Source organism: Oncorhynchus mykiss, chromosome 5, assembly GCF_013265735.2.
Source record: "Oncorhynchus mykiss isolate Arlee chromosome 5, USDA_OmykA_1.1, whole genome shotgun sequence".
NCBI lineage: Eukaryota > Metazoa > Chordata > Actinopteri > Salmoniformes > Salmonidae > Oncorhynchus > Oncorhynchus mykiss.
The window spans coordinates 89,763,287-89,791,286 of NC_048569.1; the positions used below are offsets into that span (position 1 = coordinate 89,763,287).

The 28,000-nt window shown below is 44.1% G+C and overlaps 1 protein-coding gene across 2 annotated transcripts; it reads right to left on the bottom strand.

Annotated features, from left to right (window-relative positions):
• Window positions 1-2: 2 nt before the first annotated feature.
• niban1a (niban apoptosis regulator 1a) lies at window positions 3-28,000 on the bottom strand. 2 transcript variants are annotated; one of them, XM_021604677.2, is made up of 14 exons: window positions 27,805-28,000; window positions 19,800-19,930; window positions 14,076-14,204; window positions 13,512-13,632; window positions 11,274-11,438; window positions 10,740-10,855; window positions 10,145-10,249; window positions 9,896-10,058; window positions 5,494-5,681; window positions 5,136-5,282; window positions 4,155-4,265; window positions 3,939-4,046; window positions 3,525-3,636; window positions 3-2,776 (listed from the first exon to the last, which is right to left on the bottom strand). In XM_021604677.2, exons 1-14 carry the CDS (start codon window positions 27,986-27,988, stop codon window positions 1,353-1,355), a joined length of 3,204 nt encoding a protein of 1,067 aa, XP_021460352.2. In that variant the 5' UTR covers window positions 27,989-28,000; the 3' UTR covers window positions 3-1,352. The 2 variants fall into 2 exon arrangements, with proteins under 2 accessions (XP_021460352.2, XP_021460353.2); XM_021604678.2 differs by lacking the exon at window positions 27,805-28,000 and adding an exon at window positions 20,102-20,208.

Here is a 28,000-nt window from a genome sequence, read left to right on the forward strand (position 1 = left end):
TCTTGTTTTTGTAGACTTCATACTTTATTTTACAGTACATTTTTCAGACTTGAATATACATACACAAGTCCGCATAGCCCCTTCACAAAATGACTGTGTAACATGTCATGTATGAGAGCACAGGCACTGTTTCAACACGGCTATTAGTCATTCAGGAATAAAGTCACTGGACCAGTCTCCATAGCAACCACGTCTATTGGAAATAGGTGGTAATCATTCTTCATGGAAACAAGGCAGTAGACACGAGGAAAGAACCGTAGAACCTCATCTAGTGGTATCTTGGTGGACTAGCTGGTGATTGAGTATGAGCATGCAGTAGACACGAGGAAAGAACCGTAGAACCTCATCTAGTGGTATCTTGGTGGACTAGCTGGTGATTGAGTATGAGCATGCAGTAGACACGAGGAAAGAACCGTAGAACCTCATCTAGTGGTATCTTGGTGGACTAGCTGGTGATTGAGAATGAGCATGCAGTAGACACGAGGAAAGAACCGTAGAACCTCATCTAGTGGTATCTTGGTGGACTAGCTGGTGATTGAGTATGAGCATGCAGTAGACATGAGGAAAGAACCGTAGAACCTCATCTAGTGGTATCTTGGTGGACTAGCTGGTGATTGAGTATGAGCATGCAGTAGACACGAGGAAAGAACCATAGAACCTCATCTAGTTGTATCTTGGTGGACTAGCTGGTGATTGAGTATGAGCATGCAGTAGACACGAGGAAAGAACTGTATAACCTCATTTAGTGGTATCTTGGTGGACTAGCTGGTGATTGAGTATGAGCATGCATAACCCTCTATATTAACTGATGAGAAAAATCCTTCAAGTCAAAGCACACAGAATAGAACATCTTCCTCCATATGTAGAACCCTCCCATTGTTACTCAGACCCATTCAATATATGGCAGTGCTGTTGACTTTAAAATATAACATAAACGGTGACTGAATCATCTTGAATCTATGCATATTCATATGTAGGGACATAGAAGATATTTATTTTTTTAAACACAATGACAAGTGGAGATAGTTACACACAATTGCAATAGTCAATTTGATTGGCTTTTTCTTGGTCCCTAACATGATATTCTATTTATGCCCATATCTCACTACATTAATCTTCTCATAAACACAATTGTATATATTCATATTTTACCACTGAGATGTTATGGAAGCGTGCAGTTTTATGCTTGTGCAACAGTTCAATGTTTGTACTTGATGGTGAGGGTAACGACAACGGCGAGGTTATAGTCTAACATTTTCATACTCCTCACAATTGCAGTGATTTAAAGAATAGGGTCCTTGTCTTCATTTATTCTCTGTGTGATATCAGGCACCTCACTGGCCACCCCTCCCTCATATGTTATCACTACCTGGGTAGCGCTGGATTACCTCCTCCACTTCAAACACCGCCACCACCAGGTCCCGGATCTCTTTCACACAGTCCACGGCCCGGGGAGCAGGCTCAGTGGGCTCCACAGCCTGGAGGGCTTCTTCGGTGGGTTCAGCAGCGAGGGTGGCCTGGGAGTCTGGCTGGGGCTGTGGAGGGACTACATTCAAATTGGTTGCTGATGCTACGGTGGAATAAGCACCAGCAGTGACTTCAACGCTAGCTTCTCCGTTAACGCCTCCTGTTGCTTCAGAGACCGGGGCGTCGCTAGGGGGAACGGGGTTACCCTCTGATACTTCTACAGGGGGCTTGGTGGCGATACCGACTGGTGTTTCACTCACGCTGACCTCTACTGCAAGATTAGAGGTCACAGAAATGCTACACTCCACTCCATTGCTCTGTGACACTTTGACCTTATCAGTGGGGGCTGCTGCTCTCGTGACATCATCATCACCAGGGATCCCGATGTCGGAGGGGGCAGACTCGCTCTCTGTATCATCCCCATCATCTGGGATAGCGGAGGATGAGGCTGGCACATCCTTGGTCTCTGCTGCTGCAGCAAGGCTGGCGTCTGCTGGTGGCGCAGTTACAGGCTGCTCACCACTAGAGGCCGCTACTGGGTCACTGTTAGGAGGACCGCTTTCACTCTCAGCCTCTGTCTCAGCCGCTGTCTCAGTAGTGATGATTGTGAGTGAAGCCATGTGCTCTGCTACTGAGTCTTCAACAGCTATAAGGTCAATGACAGCTACAGGCTTGACAACACAAACAGGGACAGGGTCAGGGACCGGACTGGGAGAAGGGGCTTCGCTTTGTGCTACTGTAGTTAGTACGCCTGTTACTACTGTCTTCTCCACCTCCACAGCATCTCCAGGGGTGGGCATTTTCTCTGTCTCAGTTAGGACAGGGGTATCCACTTGAGCTGTCTCAGTTGGTTCAGACATGTCCTCTGTTTTTGTCTCAGCCACTACAGTTGTCTCATGTGTACTGACTGTGTTCTCCACCTTGACTAGCTTCTCCACTGGAGCTGCAACAGCAGGTGCAATACTGGCCCCCAGGGCCTCAATCTCTACTGTGGCCCCTGACACCGCCTCCACCTTGTTCTGCTCTGCCTTCAACACGGCACTTGGGGGGTCCCCCTGTGCACCCCCAACGAGCGCCAGACCGTTGCTCAGGTCAGGAGAGACAGGCTGGGCTGGTGCTGGTACCTCAGCCTGTGGCTGGGTCTGGATAAAGGTAGAGGTCTGGAGATGTGTGGGGGAGAACGGCACCCTGGCTGGGCTGCTGGGGGTGGATGGGATGGAGAGGAGACTGGAGCGGCTGGTCTGGCTCAGGGGGTCCCTGCTGTCTGTGAACAGGTTGTGTTTCTTTAGGCTGGCTGCGTCCTTCACCACTGCAGATCAAAATAGATAGAGGTTTAGGTAACAATATTAACAACAACATCATTAACAACAACATCATTAACAACAACATCATGAACAACATCATTAACAACAACATTAACAACATTAACGACAACAACATCATGAACAACATTCACAACAACAACATTAACAACATCAAAATGAACAACAACAACATTAACAACATGAACAACAACATTAACAACAACATTAACAACCTCATTAACAACAACATCATTAACAACAACAACATGAACAACATCATTAACAACAACATGAACATCATTAACAACAACATTAACAACAACAACATGAACAACAACATGAACAACAACATTAACAACAACAACACAAACAACAACATCATTAACAACATCAACATCATTAACAACAACATTAACGACAACAATATTAACAACAACAACCATTTCAACAACAACAGCAATATTAACAACAACAACATCATTAAGAACATTAACAACAACATCATTAAAAACAACAACATCATTAACAACAACATTAACAAAAACATCATTAACAACAACAACAACATTAACATTGACAACAACAACAACATCATTAACAACAACAACATTAACATTGACAACAACAACAACATTAACAACAACAACAACAACAACAGTGATGTAGGTGAATAGGGAGGGTAATGCCTGAAATATGCCTTACATTTGAGTAAGACGAAAGTAATAATTGTCTTGTAAAATAATAACTCTGTACCTTTGCTGACTTCCTTGCCCAGACTCTGCAGCAGAATGTCTTCATAGATATTCTCCACATGGACGAAGTTGGAATAGTCTGCATCAATGAACTGTTCAAGACCCTGCAGATCCTAAAGGTACAGAGACAATTATTTCCATGGGCTGTTATTTTTTAAACAGTCATGACTTTTAAGGATACTAAGAAGATGAAAAGGTGTGTGTGTGTGTGTGTGTACATTGTTTACTATACTTGTGAATATCAAAAGTTGTCACAAGAATAGTAAACCAACTAGGATCAGGGAAAATTGTAGTTTGAATGGGAATCAATTGTTGGTCCTCACAAGTATAGTAAGACATAGCTGTGTGTGTGTGTGTGTGTGTGTGTGTGTGTGTGTGTGTTATGGTAAAGGGTACAGTGTGTGTATTGACTGACTGATTTGCAGGTTGGGGCCAGGTTCTTCTTAATGTGAGGTAGAGTGATCCCCACCAAGGCCTCCTGAAAGATCCTCTTCCTCACCGTGCTGCTGTCGTAATCATATTGCTGTAACACACACACAGGTAATTAGCATATAAAATGTATTTTGATCCGTGCTTGTCTCAGTGAGTTCCTCTTAATAAACAGAGGTGTAGTGGTGGATAAAAAGCGTACCTTGAGCACCATGTGCCTGGACTTCTCCATGGCAGAGCCTACATTGTCTGTGCTGTTTTCTTTGGCCTTGTAGAGTAGCAGCTCAAACGAGTACGCTGCGTTTTCAATCAGCTGAAACGGGGCACGGGGAGGAAGTTAGCCTCAGTGGCACCAGTGAAAACAAACAAAGAATAAACTGCCAGAATGTCATCCTGGTGCCATAAAAAGCAATGTTAGAAAGGGTTAATGAACGGTAAATGGAAGACCTGCAAACTTTAAGCTGATGACAAATGACAATGCTGCTGTTAAAGACACAGAGTGAATTACTTCTGTCCCCTGATTTCTACCCACAACTAAAGAGTTATGTATGAGACAATTGAGGGTATTTGGTTGGTTTATTTCTCCGATACAATATCTCCCTATGAGCCAAGACCCAGCCTGATACCCTCTGGCAGGGCAGTATTGACCAGTCCAAAGTCTAGGTTGAAAACCAAAGGAGACCAGGCATTTACTGTACCATTAGAGCCCCTAGACTTTGGAGTGGTCTGCCAGAGGAGATCAGGCTTGAAGATTCAGTGTCTCTTTTTAAATCCCTGTTGAATGTGATTCCAATGTATGATTTGAATTAAATTTGAATTGTCCTTCCTCCTGTATTTATTTATTTGTTTGTGCTTTTTTAAATTATTGGATGATGTGAAGCACTTTGTCACTTGTATTGAAAAGCGCAATTCAAATCAAGTTAATATTATTATTATGAACTTGTGTTATTCATTGATGAGCTCCGACTAACTGTCCATTACTAGTTAGATCATCAGATCAGTTAGGGTATCCGAGTTAGATCTAGTTCTGATTGATTCCCAACAACTGACACGTTGTGAGGAGCATTGATGTCTGGAGAATGTTACTAGGTCACTTAGAGAGGACTGACAGAGAGCAATTTATGATGATTGATCTCGAACCAGTACTGTCTGCATGCATGAGTTTGTGTGTGTGTGTGTGTACCTGCTGCAGGTCTATCTGGGTGCTGTGGACCAGATTGCTGATGTTGGAGAAGCCAAAACGTTCCTGCAGGTCATGCTGCTGGTCGTGGAGAGAGTTGATCCTCTGGTAACAACTCAACAGGTTGGGCTTACTCAGCTTAGCCAGGGCCTGGAGAGAGGAACGGAGGGAAGGAGAGGGGGATCAGAGGTAAAAAATGAATGACGAGGATGGGAGATAGGAAGGAGTGTGGAAAAAGGAGAGGAACGGAAAGGAAGAAATAGGTGTGAATGGGATCAGCAGAAACTCTGGGTTTGACGGTAAAGAATTTGAGAAACGATAGCTCAGACAGGATTGTTTAAGGAGGAGAGGAAGTCCGCACCTGCTTGAGTTTGTCGGTAACACCGCCCTCCTGGAAGTCCTGACACAGTTGGTCCATCTGGTTGTCACTTAGGAGCCGTGCCTCCTGGAACCCTGAGCTGATTGGTCCCATGAGCTCCTCCAGTATGGAGGCCAGGTAGGGCTGCACGCCCTCCGAACAGAACTTCTCTGCTGGCTCTGATACACTGGCTACAAGAGGAGAGCGTCATTAGCTACTCTGATACACTGGCTACAGTAGGATATAATCATTAGCTACTCTGATACACTGGCAACAAGAGGAGAGAGTCATTAGCTACTCTGATACACTGGCTACAGGAGGAGATAATCATTAGCTACTCTGATACACTGGCTACAGGAGGAGATCATCATTAGTTAACCTGATACACTGGCTATAGGAGGAGACAATTATTAGCTACTCTGATACACTGGCTACAGGAGGAGATCATCATTAGTTAACCTGATACACTGGCTACAGGAGGAGACAATCATTAGCTACTCTGATACACTGGCTACAGGAGGAGATCATCATTAGTTAACCTGATACACTGGCTATAGGAGGAGACAATCATTAGCTACTCTGATACACTGGCTACAGGAGGAGACAATCATTAGCTACTCTGATACACTGGCTACAGAAAGAGAGAGTCAATAGCTACTCTGATACACTGGCTACAGGAGGACAGAGAGAGTCATTAGCTACTCTGATACACTGGCTACAGGAGGAAAGAGATTCACAGATACAGTGCATTCGGTAAGTATTCAGACCCCTAGACCTTTTCCACATTTTGTTACGTTACAGCCTTATTCTAAAATGGATTGAAATGTTTTTTTCCCTCATCATTCTACACACAACATCCCATAATGACAAAGCAAAAACAGGTGTTTAGAAATGTTTACAAATATGTTCAAAATATAAAACTGAAATATCACATTTACATAAGTATTCAGACTCTTTACTCAGTACTTTGTTGAAGCACCTTTTGCAGCCATTACAACCTCAAGTCTTCTTGGGCTCACCTGTATTTGGGGAGTTATTCCCATTCTACTCTGCAGATTCTCTCAAGCTCTGTCAGGTTGGATGGGGAGCGTCACTGCACAGCTATTTTCAGGTCTCTCCAGAGATGTTCGATCGGGGTCTGGCTGGGCCACTCAAGGACATTTAGAGACTTGTCCCGAAGCCACTCCTGCCTTGTCTTAGCTGTGTGCTTAGGGTAATTTCATCAAGGATCTCTCTGTACTCTGCTTCGTTCATCTTTCCGCTCGATGCTAACTAGTCTCCCAGTCCCTGCCGCTGAAAAACATCCCCACAGCATTAAATGTCAGGAATTGTGAAAAACTGAGTTTGAAGTCAGAAGTTTATATACACCTTAGCCAAATACAAAAAAACTCAGTATTTCACAATTCTTGACATTTAATCCTAGTAAAAATTCCCTGTCTTAGGTCAGTTAGGATCACCACTTTATTTTAAGAATGTGAAATGTTAGAATAATAGTAGAGAGAATGATTTATTTCAGCTTTTATTTCTTCCATCACATTCCCAGTGGCTCAGAAGTTTACATACACTCAATTAGTATTTGATAGCGTTGCCTTTAAATTGTTTAACTTGGGTCAAACATTTCAGGTAGCCTTCCACAAGCTTCCCACAATAAGTTGAGTGAATATTGGCCCATTCCTCCTGACAGAGCTGGTGGAACTGAGTCAGGTTTGTAGGCCTCCTTGCTCGCACACGCTTTTTCAGTTCTGCCCACACATTTTCTATGGGATTGAGGTCAGGGTTTTGTGATGGCCACTTCAATACCTTGACTTTGTTGTCCTTAGGCTATTTTGCCACAACTTTGGAAGTATGCTTGGGGTCATTGTCCATTTGGAAGACCCATTTGCGACCAAGCTTTAACTTCCTGACTGATGTCTTGAGATGTTGCTTCAATATATCCACATAATTTTCCTTCCTCATGGAGCCATCTATTTTGTGAAGTGCACCAGTCCCTCCTGCAGCGAAGCACCCCCACAACATGATGCTGCCACCCCCGTGCTTCATGGTTGGGATGGTGTTCTTCGGCTTGCAAGCCTTCCCCTTTTTCCTCCAAACATAACGATGGTCATTATGGCCAAACGGTTCTATTTTTGTTTCATCAGACCAGAGGACATTTCTCCAAAAAGTACGATATTTGCCCCAATGTGCAGTTGCAAACTGTAGTCTGGCTTTTTTATGGTGGTTTTGGAGCAGTGGCTTCTTCCTTGTTGAGCAGCCTTTCAGGTTATGTTTTACTGTGGATATAGCTACTTTTGTACCTGTTTCCTCCTGAATCTTCACAAGGTCCTTTGCTGTTGTTCTGGGATTGATTTGCACTTTTCGCACCAAAGTACGTTCATCTCTAGGAGACAGAACGCGTCTTCTTCCTGAGCGGTATGACGGCTGCGTGGTCCCATGGTGTTTATACTTGCGTACTATTGTTTGTAAAGATGAACGTGGTACCTTCAGGCGTTTGGAAATTGCTCCCAAGGATGGAACCAGACTTGTGGAGGTCGACATTTTTTTTTCAGAGGTCTTGGCTGATTTCTTTTGATTTTCCCATGATGTCAAGCAAAGAGGTACTGAGTTTGAAGGTAGGCCTTGAAGTGCATCCACAGGTACACCTCCAATTGACTCAAATGATGTCAATTAGCCAATCAAAAGCTTCTAAAGCCATAACATAATTTTCTGGAATTTTCCAAGCTGTTTAAAGGCACAGTCTTTAAAGTATAAGTATAAGTATAAGTGAAATAATCTGTCTGTAAACAATTGTTGGAAAAATTACTTGTGTCACGCACAAAGTAGATGTCCTAACCGACTTGACAAAACTATAGTTTGTTAACAAGACATTTTTGGAGTGGTTGAAAAATGAGTTGTAATGACTCCAACCTAAGTGTATGTAAACTAGGTTTAATGACTCCAACCTAAGTGTATGTAAACTAGTTTTAATGACTCCAACCTAAGTGTATGTAAACTAGTTTTAATGACTCCAACCTAAGTGTATGTAAACTAGGTTTAATGACTCCAACCTAAGTGTATGTAAACTAGGTTTAATGACTCCAACCTAAGTGTATGTAAACTAGTTTTAATGACTCCAACCCAAGTGTATGTAAACTAGTTTTAATGACTCCAACCTAAGTGTATGTAAACTAGTTTTAATGACTCCAACCTAAGTGTATGTAAACTAGTTTTAATGACTCCAACCTAAGTGTATGTAAACTAGTTTTAATGACTCCAACCTAAGTGTATGTAAACTAGTTTTAATGACTCCAACCTAAGTGTATGTAAACTAGTTTTAATGACTCCAACCTAAGTGTATGTAAACTAGTTTTAATGACTCCAACCTAAGTGTATGTAAACTAGTTTTAATGACTCCAACCTAAGTGTATGTAAACTTCAGACTGTAAATAAGGTAATTATGTTTTTAAGTTTAATAAATTACCAAACATTTCTAAAAACCTCTTTTTGCTCTGTGATTATGAGCTTTGTATGTAGATTGATGAGAAAAACAACTATTTAATCAATTTTAGAATAAGGCTGTAACATAACAACATGTGGAAAAAGTCAAGGGGTCTGAATACTTTCCAAATGCACTATTTTTGTTAATTATATTTATTTCCTGGATTCTTGACACAGCTCACTCTAATATATCTACTGCTTTACATATCATTCTTAGTATTTCTTGCTTAAGTCCTTTCCGAATGCACTGTACATGCCTCAGATCACAAGCTAGGGCTAGGTCAATAGGGCAAGATACAGTACGGTACTGAATCACAGTTTGAGCTCTCTCTGGTTTTCATTTATAGTGCTTCTGTTCTAATAAAACCAGAATATCAAACAAGTTAGCTTAAGTGCTGCTGTCTAAGTTGGATAATTGTAACTAATTTGATGGAGGGTATTGGCATGGCTCCTGTGTAAACTCTCTGTTTTAATGGAGATCAATATTGTATAAAGCCCAGTGTTCAGAGTTATCTGACCTGGTGAGTGGCATCTGCTGACTCAACAGAGACAGTCACGCTCACAGGGAGTCAGCTAGGTATCAATGTCAACAACACTGAAAATAACAAAACAATACGTGGATGAGTCAATAGTTAACCTGCCATGTTAGCTCTCATGTGGATGCACAGTAATAGAAGATAGCATTAGCACCTTCCCTTTCATCTCAAAGCAGTGCTCTCTCTACCTACCTCAGCTGCTGCAGCCAATAAGTACTAATGACCAGGTCACAATGGAATGCTTCAAGTCCTCTGCCTGACTGGCAGCATCTTTATCTTGCAGTGAGTGAGAGCTGAAAACCCCTGACTCTCTTGCTAAATTGACCCCAATATATGGTTATAGTATAGGGATGGATTTGGGATTGATTCTCTCTCCAGTGTTAGCAAGTAGTCACCTCGAAGCTTTCCCTCCAGGTAGGTTCTAGAGTGAAGGATCAAGTCCATATCAGAACGTATCAGCACCTCCTGCTGGCAAGCTGCCGTCCTACACTCCTCCTTCAGAACAGACAGCCCCTCCAACAGACACTCCTGCACCAGGATATAAGCTGCTTCTATTGTCTGTGGTGCAGAGGAGAGAGAGGTCAGAGGGTAAGGGTCTAAGATCATGTGTTGTAGTAGCTACTACAGAACAGAGTATGACTCACAGCGAACCACACTCTCTTCCTCTCTGTCTTCTTGGCTTTCAGATGAGGCAGCATATCCTTCTCCAGAGACGGCAACAGCTCCTCCATAACCAAGTTGGCAAGTACCTGTACACACACACACACAATATATATATATTTGTGAACATCCTAACAAACAGTGTGTGCATATCAAACAGCTACAGTTATCCCCTCATAACCCCTAACAAACATGCAAACCAGTAAGTGATACTGCACAACGAAACCCTCTGGGAGCAACAGCTTTACTCTTGACATTCCAGAACATTCCATACGGTACTAACTATGACGAGAGAGGTGTGAGCACACACACACACACACACACTAATAAGTGAATGCGGAGGTGTGTGAGTGCAGTAGGACAATGGTAGCCTCCTAGCAGAAATACTTTAACTCAACTTCCTGGTAGTCTTTCCAGCTATTACAAATGTCCCCTGATCACACAATGGCCCAATTATACTGCCATCAACTAACAGGATGGAGATTCCATTCCTATAGTGCCTTTAAAGGAGAGAGAGAGAGATGTTCAAGGGTATAAGTATTCAATGTGTGTTTAAAGCAGAACCCGGCTGTAATCTACCCTGACATCACTGCCAATCAGCATGTTCCAGGAGTCATAACGGCCCTTCTCTTGTCTGTAGAGGTGGACCGCCTTGAGGAAGGCCTGCACCTCAACCGTCTTCTTCTTTAGGAAGTCTGAGAGAGAGAGAGAGAGAGAGAAAGAGAGAGAGAGAGATGTAAGACAGTGGAAAGAAATATGTGATGCTTTTATTTTAAGAAGGAAGTCACGCCTGAGTTGTGTTCCAATTCCCTTCTTGTCTCCACAAAGTGTGCACTTACAAAACATTGGGTTGGTGAAAACATGTTCCAGAGGGAGCTTCCACCATATCCCATACACACGAGAGAGGGGGTGAGTGAGTGAGTGCACACTTCAGAGGGAAGGGTAGAGAATTGCAGCCCCAGGCTTAGTTCTACCTGAGCTTTGTGTTTGCTCTCCTCCCTCAGGAGACCGTACATGAAAATGGGATTTAAAATACACTTATGGATCTTTGCTTCAGTGCTGGTGTGGCGAGCCTGCTACCATGGTAACCGTTCGTTCTGGCTGGTTAGTTACCTTGGTTCTGGTGACGGATGCAGTCAGAGAGGATGGAGAGGAAAGCATCTTGACGAGCCTCCTGTCGGAAGCAGAAGTAGTAATCTCTACGGTACGGAAGCCTGAGGTACACAGGGAACTGTCCAGGCATGCCGATTGTAGGAGGGGCAAACTCCTCCTTCACATCTGCAATGGAAACACACACACACACCACCCTGCTGGTCATACAGTACACACACACCATCCTGCTGGTCATAGAGTACACACACACACACACCATCCTGCTGGTCATACAGTACACACAAACACCATCCTGCTGGTCATACAGTACACACACACACACACACCACCCTGCTGGTCATACAGTACACACACACCATCCTGCTGGTCATACAGTACACACACACCATCCTGCTGGTCATACAGTACACACACACACACCTTCCTGCTGGTCATACAGTACACACACACCACCCTGCTGGTCATACAGTACACACACACACCATCCTGCTGGTCATACAGTACACACACACCATCCTGCTGGTCATACAGTACACATGCACCATCCTGCTGGTCATACAGTACACACACACACCATCCTGCTGGTCATACAGTACACACACACACCATCCTGCTGGTCATACAGTACACACACACACCATCCTGCTGGTCATAGAGTACACACACACACCATCCTGCTGGTCATACAGTACACACACACCATCCTGCTGGTCATACAGTACACACACACACACCATCCTGCTGGTCATACAGTACACACACACACCATCCTGCTGGTCATACAGTACACACACACACACACCATCCTGCTGGTCATACAGTACACACACACCATCCTGCTGGTCATACAGTACACACACACACCACCCTGCTGGTCATACAGTACACACACACCATCCTGCTGGTCATACAGTACACATACACCATCCTGCTGGTCATACAGTACACATACACCATCCTGCTGGTCATACAGTACACACACACCATCCTGCTGGTCATACAGTACACACACACCATCCTGCTGGTCATACAGTACACACACACACACCATCCTGCTGGTCATACAGTACACACACACCATCCTGCTGGTCATACAGTACACACACACACACAATGTGATCTCAAGCTACTGTTACACCCAAACTGGGATGTCTAGCTATTAGTATCACACATATCATGCTGGGTGATAGCATGGGACTTATGACACACACACGTATGCATGCACACACACGCCAGCCTGCCTGGTTTTGGTAGACAACTAGAGGAACACGCTGGCTATTCCAAAGGATGAAACAGGGTCACGACTTCGGCCGAAGTTGGTCCCTCTCCTTGTTCGGGCGGCGTTCGGCGGTCGACGTCACCGGCTTTCTAGCCACCACCGATCCATGTTTCATTTTCATTTTGTTTGGTCTTGATCATACACACCTGGTTTCCATTCCATTAATTATGTTCCTTTTTTAACCCTCTGATTTCCCTCTCTGTTTTGTGTGTTATTGTTTGTCATGTGGGTTCTCGTTGTTCGTGCTTTGGATTATTGTGTTTGTTCCTTGTTGGAATCTTACCTATTGTTGAGTACATTTTGGATTATTACTCAGAACTGTGTCCTGCGCCTGACTCTGCATTTTTATTTTATTTTACCAACGACCTCACAAACAGCTGATGATCAGGTGTGTATTTTTAAGTTAGTGTTCATCTCTCGTGAGAAAATATATGATCAGATGTGCTACAGAACACAGTATTTATGTCCATCTGTGGCCATCTTTTACAGGAGAGGTAACGCTGCTTCTCCCAAAGTAGCTTGGACTAAAAAATGAAAACCCACTCACTGTGCTCTCTACACGGCTAAAATAAGTTGAGGTGGGAGTTTGGGCAACAACAAAGTATTAGACAGAAATATGGCAACTTTCAAAAGAAGTGTTCGGCATGGCAACAGAGACCAAATGTCTCCCAACAGTCAAACACACGCTGTATCAGTGTTCAGGTGTATTATCGGTCCGGTTTTATGAAGACTGGTTTCTCTATGCTTCTGTGTCCCAGTAGGCAGGTTTGAACACCCTTTGGGACAGACTGTATTTGCATTGGAATTCCACTGGACAAGTAGAACTCCTAGAGAATCCATAGAGACTGAAATAAAGGGATTTGTCTAGTCAGTTTTGTTTACTTACTGTAATTCAACTCAATGTCATACACACAAGTATGGTTGCCCACAACGGACAACCTTCTACATGATATACTCACTGTTGGTTTCAGAAACAGGGAAGCATTGGTCCACCATGGCCATGTACTTCTCCTCTGTGGTGAGCACAGTGCCTCCTGTTGGTAGCAGCTTGTGGAGCGGGGGCACGCCCTTCACAAAGGTCTGGAACAGAACAGTCATTAGGGCTACTGGATCTTTTTCTGTTATTTATTTAGCTAAAGTATTCATTTTCCGTATGCCACCTATTCACCCATTCAGATAAAATGTTGCCCAATGACTATGTCCTATCTCAGGGTTCCCCAACTGGCAGCTCGTGGGCCCAAATATATATATAGATTTTAATTTTAATTTTGGAAATCTGTTCCATAGTATTCCCATGGTCGTATACAAATGTAAGTAAGGTTTGAAATTATTATGTTTTTGTTAAATATTATATCTGTTTGGGCTTCTTGTGGTCAATTTGCAGTCTACAAATGATTTGTAATTATGTTCCAGCCCCCTGACCATCCACTGAATAATTGTTTTTCCTGCATCTGAATCTAGTTGATGGTCCCAGTCCTATATCATGGCTGTTAATAAGACTGTCATAAGAGCGTCCTGCTCACCTCAAAGCTGTCGTGACACTCCAGGCAGTAGTTGGCGCGAACCACCATGTATCTCTCCTTCCACTTCCGGGTATAATCAAAATGGAGGACCTGTTCCTCATACAGCACCTCCCCTGCCTTCGGAGGACCCTGAATAAACAAAGAGAGGATTTCATGATGCCATGTCCATCTCCTCAGTGGTATTCAAATCAAAGTTTGAGGCGAAATGCTTATTTTACTAGCTCCTAACAATGCAGTAAAATGTCAAACAAGTATACAAATAATCAAAACGACAACAAGAAATCGTGAAATGTTGGGAACGAATCCAATGAACCCAAATAGCACTGTAACAGTAATCCAAATGTAATCTATATGTATGTACACCGTATGAATTTACGGAATAAATACTAAGAATGATATGGAAAGCAGTAGATATATTAGAATGAGCTATGTCAAGAATCCAGTACACACAATATCCTGTAATGACTAAGCAAAAACAGGTTTTATAAATTTAGCAAATTTATAAAAGAATAAAAAACTGATATATCACATTTACATAAGTATTCAGACCCTTTACTCAGTACTTTGTTGAAGCACCTTTGGCAGTAATTACAGCCTCGAGTCTTCTTGGGTATGACGCTACAAGCTTGGCACAACTGTATTTGGGGGGTTTCTCCCATTCTTCTCTGCAGATCCTCTCAAGCTCCGTCAGATTGGATGGGGAGCATTGCTGCACAGCTATTTTCAGGCCTCTCCAGAGATGTTTGATCAGGTTCAAGTCCGGGCTCTGGCTGGGCCACTCAAGGACATTCAGAGACTTATCTCGAAGCCACTCCTGCATTGTCTTGGCTGTGTGCTTAGGGTCATTGTCCTGGTGGAAGGTGAACCTTCACCCCAGTCTGAGGTCCTGAGCACTCTGGACCAGGTTTTCATCAATGATCTCTCTATACTTTGTTCCGTTCATCTTTCCCTCGATCCTGACTAGTCTCCCAGTCCCTGCCGCTGAAAAACATCTCCACCGCATGGTGTTGCCATCACCATGCTTCACCGTAGGGATGGTGCCAGGTTTCCTCCAGACGCGATGCTTGGCATTCAGGACGAAGAGTTCAATCTTTGTTACATCAGACCAGAGAATCTTGTTCTTTAGTTGCCTTTTGGCAAACTCCAAGCGGGCTGTCATGTGCCTTTTACTGAGAAGTGGCTTCCGTCTGGCCACTCTACCATAAAGGTCTGATTGGTGGAGTGCTGCAAAGATGGTTGTCCTTCTGGAAGGTTCTCCCATATCCACAGAGGAACTCTGGAGCTCTGCCAGAGTGACCATCGGGTTCTTGGTCACCTCCCTGAACAAGGCTGAGGAGTATTTCTGTCTGTAATAAAGCCCTTCTGATTGGCTGGGCCTGGATCCCCAGTGGATGGGTCAGCCTCTCAAGTGGGTGGGCCTATGCCCTCCCAGGCCCACCCATGGCTGCGCCCCAGCCCAGTCATAAGAAATCCATAGATTAGGACTGAATGAATTGATTTAAATTGACTGATTTCCTTACTGTATGTGAACTGTAACTCAGTGAAATTGTTGCATGTTGCATTTACATTTTTTGTTGACTATAAATATGCAGTGTGTATGAACAGTGTAACTAAAATGCAATGCACAGCAGTATAAATAATAGAATGAGCTGTTGAGAATACAGTATTTAACTCCCGTTGCTGACAGGTGTTTAAAGCTGAGCACATAGCCATGCAATCTCCATAGACAAACATTGACAGTAAAATGGTCTTACTGAAAAGCTCAGGGACTTTCAATGTGGCACCGTCATAGGATGTCAGTTCATCAAATTTCTGCCCTGCTAGATTTGCCCCGGTCAACTGTAAGTGCTGTTATTGTGAAGTGGAAACATCTAGGAGCAACAATGGCTCAGCCACGAAGTGGTAGGCCATACAAGCTCACAGAACGGGACCTCTGAGTGCTGACGCGTGTAAAAATCATCTGTCCTCATTTGCAACACTCACTACAGAGTTCCATACTTCCTCTGGAATCAACGTCTGCACATGAACTGTTCGTCAGGAGCTTCAAGAAATGGGTTTCCATGGCCAAGCAGCTGCACACAAACCTAAGATCACCATGCGCAATGCCAAAAGTCTGCTGGAGTGGTGTAAAGCTCGCCGCCATATTGGACTCTGGAGCAATGGAAGCGCAATCTCTGGAGTGATGAGTCGCGCTTCACCAACTGGCACCAGCAAACTAATCTGGGTTCAATGGAAGCCTGGAGAACGCTACCTGCCCCAATGCATAGTGCCAACTGTAAAGTTAGTTGGACGAGGAATAATGGTCTGGGGCTGTTTTTCATGGTTCAGGCTAGGCCTCTTAGTTCCAGGGAAGGGAAATCTTAACCCTACAGCATAGAATGACATTCTAGACAATTCTGGACTTCTTGGCAACAGTTTGGAAGGCCCTTTCCTGTTTCAGCATTACACTGCCCCCATACACAAAGCAAGATCCATACAGAAATGCTTTGTCGAGATTGGTGTTGAAGAACCTGACTGGCCTGCACAGAGCCCTGACCTCAACCCCATCAAACACCTTTGGGATGAATTGGAACGCTGACTGCGAGCCAGGCCTAATCGCCCAACATCAGTGCCCAACCTCAGTAATGCTCTTGTGGCTGAATGGAAGCAAGTCCCCGCAGCAATGTTCCAACATCTAGTGGAAAGCCTTCCCAGAAGAATGGAGGATGTTGTAGCAGCAAAGGGGGACGAACTCCATATTAATGCCCATGATTTTGGAATAAGATGTTTGACGGGCAGAAGCCGGCTAGTGATGACTGTTTTAACAGTCTGATGGCCTGGAGATAGAAGCAGTTTTTCTGTCTTTCAGTCACAGCTTTGATGCACCTGTACTGTATCCGCCTTCTAGATGTTAGCTGGGTGAACAGGTCGTGGCTCAGGTGTCTGAAGTCCTTGATGATCTTCTAAATGTTAGCGGGGTGAACAGGTCGTGGCTCAGGTGTCTGAAGTCCTTGATGATCTTCTTGGCCTTCCTCTGACACCGGGTGCTGTATACTGTATGTCCTGCAAGGCAAGAAGTATGCCCACGGTGATGCATTGGGCTGACTGCACCACCCTCTGGAGAGCCCTGTGGTTGTAAGCGGTACAGGAGCCATGACAGGTGGTGATACAGACCGACAGAATGCTCTCGATGGTGCATCTGTAGAAGTTTGTGAGGGTCTTAGGGGTAACACCAAATTTATTCAGCCTCCTGAGGTTGAAGAGGCACTGTTGCGCTTTCTTCACCACGCTCTTTGTGTGAAGGGTCTATTTCAGGTCCTCATCGATGTGCATGCGGAGGAACTTGAAGCTTTTGACCCTCTCCACTGCACCCCCGTCGAAGTGGATGGGGGCGTGCTCTCTCTGCTGTCTCCTGTAGTCCATAATCAGCCCCTTCGTTTTGTTGACTTTGAGGGAGAGTTTATTTTGCTGGCACCACTCTGTCAGAGCTCTCACGTCCTGCCTGTATGCTGTCTTGTCGTTGGTAATCAGGCCTTCAACTGTTGTGTCGTCAGCTTGGAGAGCACTATGGTGTTGAAGACTGAGCTGTAGTCAATGAACAGCATTCTTCCATATTCCTCTTGTCCAAGTTGGATAGGGCAGTGTGCTGGGCAATGGCAATTGTGTCGTCTGTGGATCTGTTGGGGCGGTATGCAAATTGTAGTGCGTCTTCTAGGGTGTCGGGTAAGGTGGAACAAAGGAGGCTGGTGGGAGGAGCTATAGGATTATGGGCTCATTGTAATGGCTGGAATGGAACGCAGACACGTGGTTTCCATATGTTTGATAACGTTCCATTTATTCAATTTCAGCCATTACAATGAGCCCGTCCTCCTATTGCTCTTCCCATCAGCCTCCACTGAGGTGGAGGTGATGTGATCCTTAACTAGCCACTCAAAGCACTTTATGATGACAGAAGTGAGTGCTTCGGGGCGATGGTCATTTAGTTCAGTTACCTTCGGCTTTCTTGGGTACAGGAACAATGGTGGACATCTTGATGCAAGATGGGACAACAGACTGGGATAGGGAGAGATTGAATATGGTCTGCACATACTATGAGGACAGCTTGGGATGCCGTCTTGGCCGGCAGCCTTGCGAGCATTAGCACGCTTAAATGTCTTACTCATGTTGGTATCTGTACTGATGGCGCAAAAGTCATGACAGGGAGACATCGTGGAGTGGTAACGCGCAGTTGCTCCCGACGCCACTTGGGTACACTGCAGCATCCACCAAGAGGCTCTTGCTGCCAATGGAATGCCTGACAGCTTGAAAGACGTTTTGGACACTACAGTGAAAATGGTTCAGCAAGGCCCCTGAACTCTCGTGTATTTTCTGTACTATGTAATGATATGGGCAGCGACCATGTAACGCTTTTACAACATACAGAAGTGCGCTGGTTATCAAGGAGAAAAGTATTGACACGTTTTTTTGAATTGAGAGACGAGCTTAAAGTTGTCTTTACTGACCATCATTTTCACTTGTCTGACCGCTTACATGATGACGAGTTTCTCACACGACTGGTCTATCTGGGTGATGTTTTTTCTCACTTGAATGATCTGAATCTAGGATTACAAGGACTCTCCGCAACTATATTCAATGTGCGGGACAAAATTGCGGCTCTGATTAAGAAGTTGGAGCTCTTCTCTGTCTGCATTAACAAGGACAACACACAGGTCTTTCCATTGTATGATTTGTTGTGTGCATATGAACTCAAGCTTACAGACAATGTCATATGTGATATAGCGAAGCACCTGAGTGAGTTGGGTGCGCAATTACACAGGTACTTTCCCCAAACGGACGACACAAACAACTGGATTCGTTATCCCTTTCATGTCCTGCATCCAGTCCACTTACCGATATCTGAACAAGAGAGCCTCGAAATTGCAACAAGCGGTTCTGTGAAATTTTTATTTAATCAAAAGCCATTGCCAGATTTCTGGATTGGGCTGCGCTCGGAGTATCCTGCCAGGCAAATCGCACTGTTAAGACACTGATGCCCGTTGCAACCACGTACCTATGTGAGAGTGGCCCTCACTAGCACAGAGTGTGTGGAGAAAATAATTTAAGACTGAGACTCTCCAATACAGCCCAACATTTGCAGAGTTATGTGCATCCTTTCAAGCACACCATTCTCATTAACCTGTGGTTAGTTATTCACAATTTTTGATTAACAAATAAGGTTTTATATGTAAGATGGTTAAACTAAAGCCCAAAATGATTGATTATTTTTATATTATTGTATGTGCCCTGGTCCTATAAGAGCTCTTTGTCACTTCCCACAAGCCGGGTTGTGACAAAGACTCAAACTCATTCTTATGTTTAATAAATGTATCGTATAGTGTGTGTGTGGCAGGCTTACAATGATGGCAAAAAACAACACTTGAGAGTAAGCTGTCCCTGGTGCTAGAGGGGGTACAGCTGACCCTGGTGCTAGAGGGGGTACAGCTGGAGGTTGAATGTTTAAAGGGGTACGGGATTATAAAAGGTTTGGGAACCACTGTGTCAGACCAACGTTGAACCGTCCTCAGCATTGGTGCTTCCTGCTTAAGTTTCTGCCTTCTGGCAGGGAGGAGCAGAATGGAGGCGTGATCCGATTTGCCGAAGGGAGGGTGGGGGAGGGCCTTGTAGCTGTCCTGGAAGGGAGGCGTGTTCTCTCTACGTCAATGGAGAGATCCATTGAACACACACACACACACAAAACCTACTTACCCTTTGTTTGAGGAGCTGTTTTATTTTCTCTTTCTGTTGCTCCAGCTCATCCTGGACTTGGGAGAAGAAGACCACAGAGTACTGTCTCCTGTAGTGGGGACTGAACTCCTTCAGCTCTGCCTCCGCACAACCTATTAACAACAACACACAGACATACAGTAACTATTAGCATTATACAGTAGTAGCAGACAACAGAAATAGCAATGGTAATTCGGTCTAGGGGGTAGTATTAGTAAGGAAGTGGACAGGGAAGAGAAGAACAAACAAAGAGCAGGAAAAGGAGAAGTTCTGATGAGGCTTACTTCATAGACCTTGATTCAGCCTTAAAACTCCTGTGCCTCTGACTGTAACTCCCGCTTTGCTCATCAGTATTTTTCCACTGTGAGCTCTGCCCGTACCGTATCGTCTTACACAACACCTAGACTGCCAGGGACGTCACTCAAGCCCTTCACACTGACAGACACAAACCAGGTGACATCATAGGGACTGTAGCCTATGTAGGGGATCACAGCACACAGAGCGTAGAGACTACAAACGGCAGTCGTTACTGTTCATTACACCCCCTCTATCTCTCCTCTCCTCTCTCTTTCACTCTTTCTCTCTCTTGCTCGCTCGCTCTCTTTCTCTCTGACTAAGGGTTGCATGAGTAAGTAATTGGGTGTATGTACTGGCCCAATCAGACTGTCTTTCTCTGCACTGCCATGCGGTGCTCCAGTACAAGGCCACCAAACTACCCTCTCAGCATCAAGCAGATCCCTTACACACACACACACACACACACACACACACACGCTGCTCTACCTCTCTCTGCTGACTGTCAGATCAGACGACTACACACAAACAGTCTCCCATTTCACTTTAGTTTCCACTTAATCATTCCCAGGCAGATCCATGAATATGGATCTAGTTCTGTGGAAAAGCAAAAGACGGATAGAGGTATGGAGGGCCTGTGACTCTGTCAATAACAGCATCCTTGCCCAGAGATATTCCATATACTAAGACTGAAACTGTCAGCAGTGCTACAGGTCTCAGAGATCATATTGCTGTACAAGATTATCTAGATATAATGAGTGTGTCTGTAATGAGTGTGTCTGTTGACTGCACTGTCATTACCTCAGTGTGTAATAGCAGGATGTGTTACAGAAGATACGGAGTGTGTGACCACAGAGCTCAGTGTATCACTATGGAAACAGTGATGTTTCATTTTTGAAAAACCTGCTACAGTACAGAACAGCTAAACCCCTCTTTTACCTACTACAGTACAGAACAGCTAAACCCCTCCTCTACTTACTACAGCACAGAACAGCTAACCCCCTCCTCTACCTACTACAGTACAGAACAGCTAAACCCCTCCTCTACTTACTACAGTACAGAACAGCTAAACCCCTCCTCTACTTACTACAGTACAGAACAGCTAAACCCCTCCTCTACCTACTACAGTACAGAACAGCTAAACCCCTCCTCTACTTACTACAGTACAGAACAGCTAAACCCCTCCTCTACTTACTACAGTACAGAACAGCTAAACCCCTCTTTTACCTACAACAGTACAGAACAGCTAAACCTCTCCTCTACCTACTACAGTACAGAACAGCTAAACCCTCCTCTACTTACTACAGTACAGAACAGCTAAACCCCTTCTCTACTTACTACAGTACAGAACAGCTAAACCCTCCTCTACTTACTACAGTACAGAACAGCTAAACCCCTCCTCTACTTACTACAGTACAGAACAGCTAAACCCCTCCTCTACCTACTACAGTACAGAACAGCTAAACCCCTCCTCTACTTACTACAGTACAGAACAGCTAAACCCCTCTTTTACCTACTACAGTACAGAACAGCTAAACCCCTCCTCTACTTACTACAGTACAGAACAGCTAAACCCCTCCTCTACTTACTACAGTACAGAACAGCTAAACCCCTCTTTTACCTACTACAGTACAGAACAGCTAAACCCTCCTCTACTTACTACAGTACAGAACAGCTAAACCTCTCCTCTACCTACTACAGTACAGAACAGCTAAACCCTCCTCTACTTACTACAGTACAGAACAGCTAAACCCCTTCTCTACTTACTACAGTACAGAACAGCTAAACCCTCCTCTACTTACTACAGTACAGAACAGCTAAACCTCTCCTCTACCTACTACAGTACAGAACAGCTAAACCCCTCCTCTACCTACTACAGTACAGAACAGCTAAACCCCTCCTCTACCTACTACAGTACAGAACAGCTAAACCCCTCCTCTACCTACTACAGTACAGAACAGCTAAACCCCTCCTCTACCTACTACAGTACAGAACAGCTAAACCCCTCCTCTACTTACTACAGTACAGAACAGCTAAACCTCTCCTCTACCTACTACAGTACAGAACAGCTAAACCCCTCCTCTACTTACTACAGTACAGAACAGCTAAACCCCTTCTCTACTTACTACAGTACAGAACAGCTAAACCCCTCTTTTACCTACTACAGTACAGAACAGCTAAACCCTCCTCTACTTACTACAGTACAGAACAGCTAAACCTCTATTTTACCTAAAGTACAGAGCAGATTTAAAAAATATATATTTATGAAATTCCTCCTGTATTCCCTTCCAGCCCGGACGAAATGGAGAACAAAAATGCATTGATGGAAGTTGGATAATGGTGAAATGATTAGAGTGCACGTGTCGAGAGCTCATTATTTGCAACAGTGTGACACAAGTCAATATTATCCAGGACAGGGTATCTGGTGTTATTCACTTAACTATATCAATAACCAAGAGAGAGAGAGACAGAGAGATCAACATCTTCAGTGGAACTTCCCCCCCCATGGGGCATTGTTGTTTTTTCCTCAGGTCTCCGCTGTTAAACAATAACCTAGTTGAAGGTAGTTCCGTCTCCTCTCTCTGTGTGCCCTAACAAGGCCATTTCCCCACTGATCACTGCAGTGCTTATCAGACTAAAGTCTCCCTTCCTCATATCCACATTCCTCTGGCTACGACACTCACAGAGTGGATATCCTGCAACATAGAGCCATGACCCAACCCGTAACATTGTTTGCTCCCATTTCATTCAAGATGCTTGTGTGTGTGTGTGTGTGTGTGTGTGTGTGTGTGTGTGTGTGTGTGTGTGTGTGTGTGTGTGTGTGTGTGTGTGTGTGTGTGTGTGTGTGTGTGTGTGTGTGTGTGTGTGTGTGTGTGTGTGTGTGTGTGTGTGTGTGTGTGTGTGTGTGTGTGGATGCAGTAGTGTGTGGATGCGGTAGTGTGTAAATGAACGGATTGTCTACGTTGTATCAAACTAATGATGTAACTCTGAGTGATCTGACTCAGAGTTACATATGATACAAGTTTACTATAATACCACCTGACCTGGTGCCAATGCATAGGGAACTGAAGAGGAAGTTTCTGTTTTATTTTGGCTGCATTACACTGAGGCTGGATGTGTCAACCAGTTTGAGGTGTGAGCGGTACCCATCTTCAGGAGTGAAGCAGCGGTCTAAGGCACTGCATTTCAGTGCTGAGGCGTCACTACAGACCCTGGTTCGATTCCAGGCTGTATCACAACTGGCCATAATTGGGAATCCCATATGGCGGCGCACAATTGGCCCAGCATCGTCTGGGTTAGGGGAGGGTTTGTTCTTGACTGATGTGCCTAGTTAAATAAAGGTTCAATAAATTAAATCAAAACATCTTCAGGAGTGTGTAGTGTTTGTGTTGGGGCAGGCTGGAAGAGCAGGACTCTCCAGTGAAACTGGGCTTACTGTGCTGAAGCACTCTTCCACTGAACACTCGTACCATAGCGCACAGTCTCAGGCAGACCTAACACAAGGGGTGCATGTTTTGGTCTTTGCCCGAGCGCTATACAGCTGATCAAATCATCAAAGCTTGATGATTAGTTGATTATTTGAATTAGCTGTCTAGTGCTCGGGCAAAAAAACAAAATGTGTACCCCTTTGGGATAAGCTGATTTAGGCTATATGACACCTCTCCAGTGCTCTGTATACTTTTAAGCCCAACACGGGAGGCTGAAAAAAGACTTAGTGGTCGCCAAAGTTCCGGAGCATGTCTTTAACATCCTCCAACACATGATCCATTCAACCTATAAAGCCATTCTCTGTAGACCAGACTGTAAAGATGCTGATCGCCAGGCCTGCTTGCCATTCAGGTCACAAGCAGTAAAAGTTCATGTTTATGGCACGTCACTATGTGAGCAGCATTCTAAAGACCATATGTTCAGTCTCTGAAGTAGTGTGTGTTGGTGTGTCAACGAGACAGTCTTCTAGTCACTCCCCCCTGCTGGTTGCTAACAGCCTTTCACACAGCATTTGCGTGTCTGCTTTGCTTCGAAAGGGAAAATACTAATAAACAAATGTTGGTAGTGGTTTTAAATATTGAGCGCCCAACAATCAGCAGACCAACGCAGAGCAGGGTCATAGGCAGGAGGTTACACCTGTGTGTTAATGGTGTTGTTGGATGGCAAGCTCAACAGGCTATACCATTACATCGCCCATCCACAACCCCATTCATCACCCCATTATGTAAAGGAGCTTCTTCAACCTAGTTCTGTGGAGTAGGTGTTGTCACGGTGAAAAGGGTTTTGTGTTCCGATGAGATTATTTGAATTTTTAGAGGGAGTTTTTTGGGGGGGATGTGGGTTTGGCTCAATTTGCAGAGCATTGGCACACATACACAAACACACGCACGCACGCACACACACACACACACACACACACAAACATAATAAACTGAGTCTGTGCTGCTTTACTGGTGACCTCAGTGATGTATGTGATAGGAACATGCTTTCCCTACAGGCTTCTGTGGCAGTAGTAGTGTGTGTGCCTGTGGGAGGGCTGTGAAATGACATCAGGGAGCCATGGGATGCTGGGATTCATGAGTGTTATAACAATATAACGTCATCATCGATATTGATGGACTGCCAGAAGCAAGTCCAATATTTCCCCATGGAAGACATCTCTGGCACTACACTGTTTAATATAAGACATGACTAGGACGTTGTGCAATCCCATCCACTGCCTGTGTGTGTGTTATGTATTGTACTGTATGTGTGTGTAACACAACTTGATACCACAAGAAGTGTTACTGCCATAGGTTAACTATCATAACCTGGTCCTGCAGTATTACGGAGGTCTGGGGTTGAAGCTGTAACATAGCTTTTTATGAACCATGACTCAAAACAACTTCTAACAACTAGTCACTGTCATTCAAAGTACTAACTGACCTAAACCTGGGCATTGAACATGGGAATGTGTCTAGTGTTGTAGCAGTACCACAGACAGAACAATGAGACAGATAGTTCACCAGATGTATAAATGTGAAGCATCCGCTTGGCGTTTCCACTCACTACCAAATATGGTAGTGGGAAAGCCCAGTGGCCAGCAGTGGGAGAAAATGGAACGAGATGGATTTTGGCTGACATTCTGCAAATTTTCTCATCAATAAAACATTTGATCTCAATACAGTTTTCTGTTTCCAAAACTGAATCAACATTACCCTTTTCCAAAGTTTAAAAACATTGCGTTGTTTAGAAGGAGTGAAAAGGCGAATTGAGCTATATGCGCAAGTGTAATTTACAGAGTAGGCGTTCCGTAATGGTAATATGCAAATATGTGCTAGAATGTGCCAATAGGATCTCGCTAGCTCGTGCTTGGCTTTGCCCACCTCCTTGTATGTTCTGCCCGATATGACTCAATTGTTTCCATTTGAAACGACAGGCTGTGGTCTATCTTGGTATAGTTCTAATAATCTTTGGCAGTACCACACAGTGGCATCATACTAACAAAAACACAGCTTGCCTGTGTGGAAAACATACATTTTCTTCAGGTGATGTCATACCAGCCGACATCCCTTTCATGTGTTGCCCCATAGAAGAGGATTTACTGCGGCATTGTAGTTTGGCTCAGTTCTATCAGATAAAAACAGCCACTTTCATTTATAACAACCATAGTTGCTACTGCACACGGAACTCAACCATACCATGACACAATTCAATAGTCAGACATCGTGCAGAAACTCTTTGCCATTCAAACTGGAAGCTTGATGGCTCAATGTTTGTATGGGAGTTGATTTGTCTTTCTTTGTTTAATACACAGCGCTGACCACTCAGTCAACAAGCCTGAATAAACAACAGGTGGGCTCGCTAGCAGCGCTGCTTAGTCTCTGCAGAAACACTCTAGCTTGAGCCAAGCGTTTGAATATCTCAGAGATTGTGTCATTCCAGCTGGGGGAAACTGGCAACAGCAGGCAAGCTGCCTATTCATTCAAAGAGCAAAAGCTCTAATAATAATGTATCCTGTATTTCTGTGCAATTGGTCAGAGGACCATGAAGCTCTAGAGTTTACAGGCCAATCACACGCCAGCTCAAGTGGCCCAAGGATATGGTTCATTTGACTCTGTGCTTTTCATAGGCAGCAGCATCATATGCTCTCTGACTGATTCAGTGTTCATTGTCAGTGATGATTGTCCATGTATATTGATATCATGGATCACACACATTGCAGTAATTCAGAAGTCAGTTATGTTCTGGAGGGAGCCCGGCTCTGTGACAGTCAGATAACTGTATATAGTGTCACCTCAGATATTGTTTTTCAGACTTCATCTGACAATTAAAATGAATTCAACATCTTCAAGACTCTTGAGAAGGGCAATGATGACACTTAGTAATGAGAGAAGCTTCATTCTATTGGGTAGGGTTGTCTGTTAGTGAATCATGTACTACCATACAGACACACTCACAACAGGGTGGAACCCACACACCCACAGACAATTCATGGTAATGGCATCATTAGCTCAAACAACTAACCCTGTCTGTACCACTGCCACCCAAATGTGGCCTCTGAGGCTGTTGTTGGAGGAGTAAGGAACGTTATCCCAATGAAAAGAGGCATCATCGCTTTGAACAGTGTTATTATTATTCATATCGGATGATTGTTAATGGTAGAGAATGACATGGCTAAGCACTTTCCATTAGCACCTGCCGCCAAACACACACACACACACACACACACACACAGTGAATGAGAAATGCATCATCCTTTGTACACTGTCCCCACCCGTATGTTTCTCAATAGTCACCACAGTAACCTGAAGAGAGGTAGAAAGGTAAAACAGGTCCAGGCACTTTTTTGACTACTTCTCCTTTTTCAGCTGCCTGCAGGGCTAGAATGACTGGACTGACCTGACCTGATAAAGCACTGCCAGATACACCTGGACAGGCGGACAGACAGGACAGGAAGGCGTGCGGGCGGCGGGAGGGCGGGACGGACGGACAGACAGACCCTATACTGTTACTGTATAATTCCCATGACATGAAAGTTAAAGTATGTCTTTGCTGTCAAATATCTAGGCTACTGATATAACATGATGCATGCTACAGCCACATCTGACCAGACAGTGTAGCTATCATCCAGGATGATCCTAACACCAGACGGTGTAGTTATGATCCTACATTCCATCCATTTTTTTAATGTGAGATCTTTCTCAGATGACATTGCCAATGCAATTTGTTATTTGCTAATTTTACACGGTAGACTAGGGTCATCTCAAGTGTCATTCAAAAATGTACACTGAATCATCTCTATGCTATGTCTCATAGCATGTTGCATATTTCACATTTCACAAAATATTATGCTTTTTAGGCTATTCCAATGTGTCGTCCCTCGTCCCCCTCCAACAGTCCATGATTTGATTTGAATATCTGTCTTTTCCTGAACAAACATGAGGTAAAAAGATGATATGATAAAAAGAAAAACGGGTTCCACGAGTTCAAATCTATTCTGTCAAAGACCAAATCAAGCTAGTAGCCTAAGCTATGTGACAGTGTGAATCGTGAAGTAAAAAAAAGTTTAATAAATTGTTTTGTCAAATTTTGTCAATGGAAAACAGAGTGGCATAATCTTACCATAAGCTTGCCGTCTCCAGTAAATGTTTACCGCGCTAACGCGTCTATAGTGGAGCGAAAGGTAAGAGCTCACATAATCATTTGAAAAAGAGTCCTTTACCTCTTATGTAGTTGGATTTACTTTCATCCAGAAGACTGGACGGTGATATCCCCATGGTGACGAGTTGATGTGGACAAGGGTCTACTAGCGCACGTTGGTTAACTCCGGTGTAGTCTCTCGTATCGATCGTTGCGTCGCACAGTGTAGATGCCTCTCTCTCCCTCTCTCTCCCAGTGACTGTCATTCAATGCCAGCT

Bases quoted from the DNA above. Each gene is read 5' to 3' on its own strand.
- niban1a (XM_021604677.2), bottom strand. From the start codon at position 27,988: ATGACAGTCACTGGGAGAGAGAGGGAGAGAGAGGCATCTACACTGTGC. The intron at 5,682-9,895 runs GTGACTACTTGC...CTCCTCTTGTAG, and splicing joins CCTGGAGGGAAAGCTTCGAG to CCAGTGTATCAGAGCCAGCA. The intron at 4,047-4,154 runs GTACGCTTTTTA...TGTGTGTTACAG, and splicing joins CCAGGCACATGGTGCTCAAG to CAATATGATTACGACAGCAG.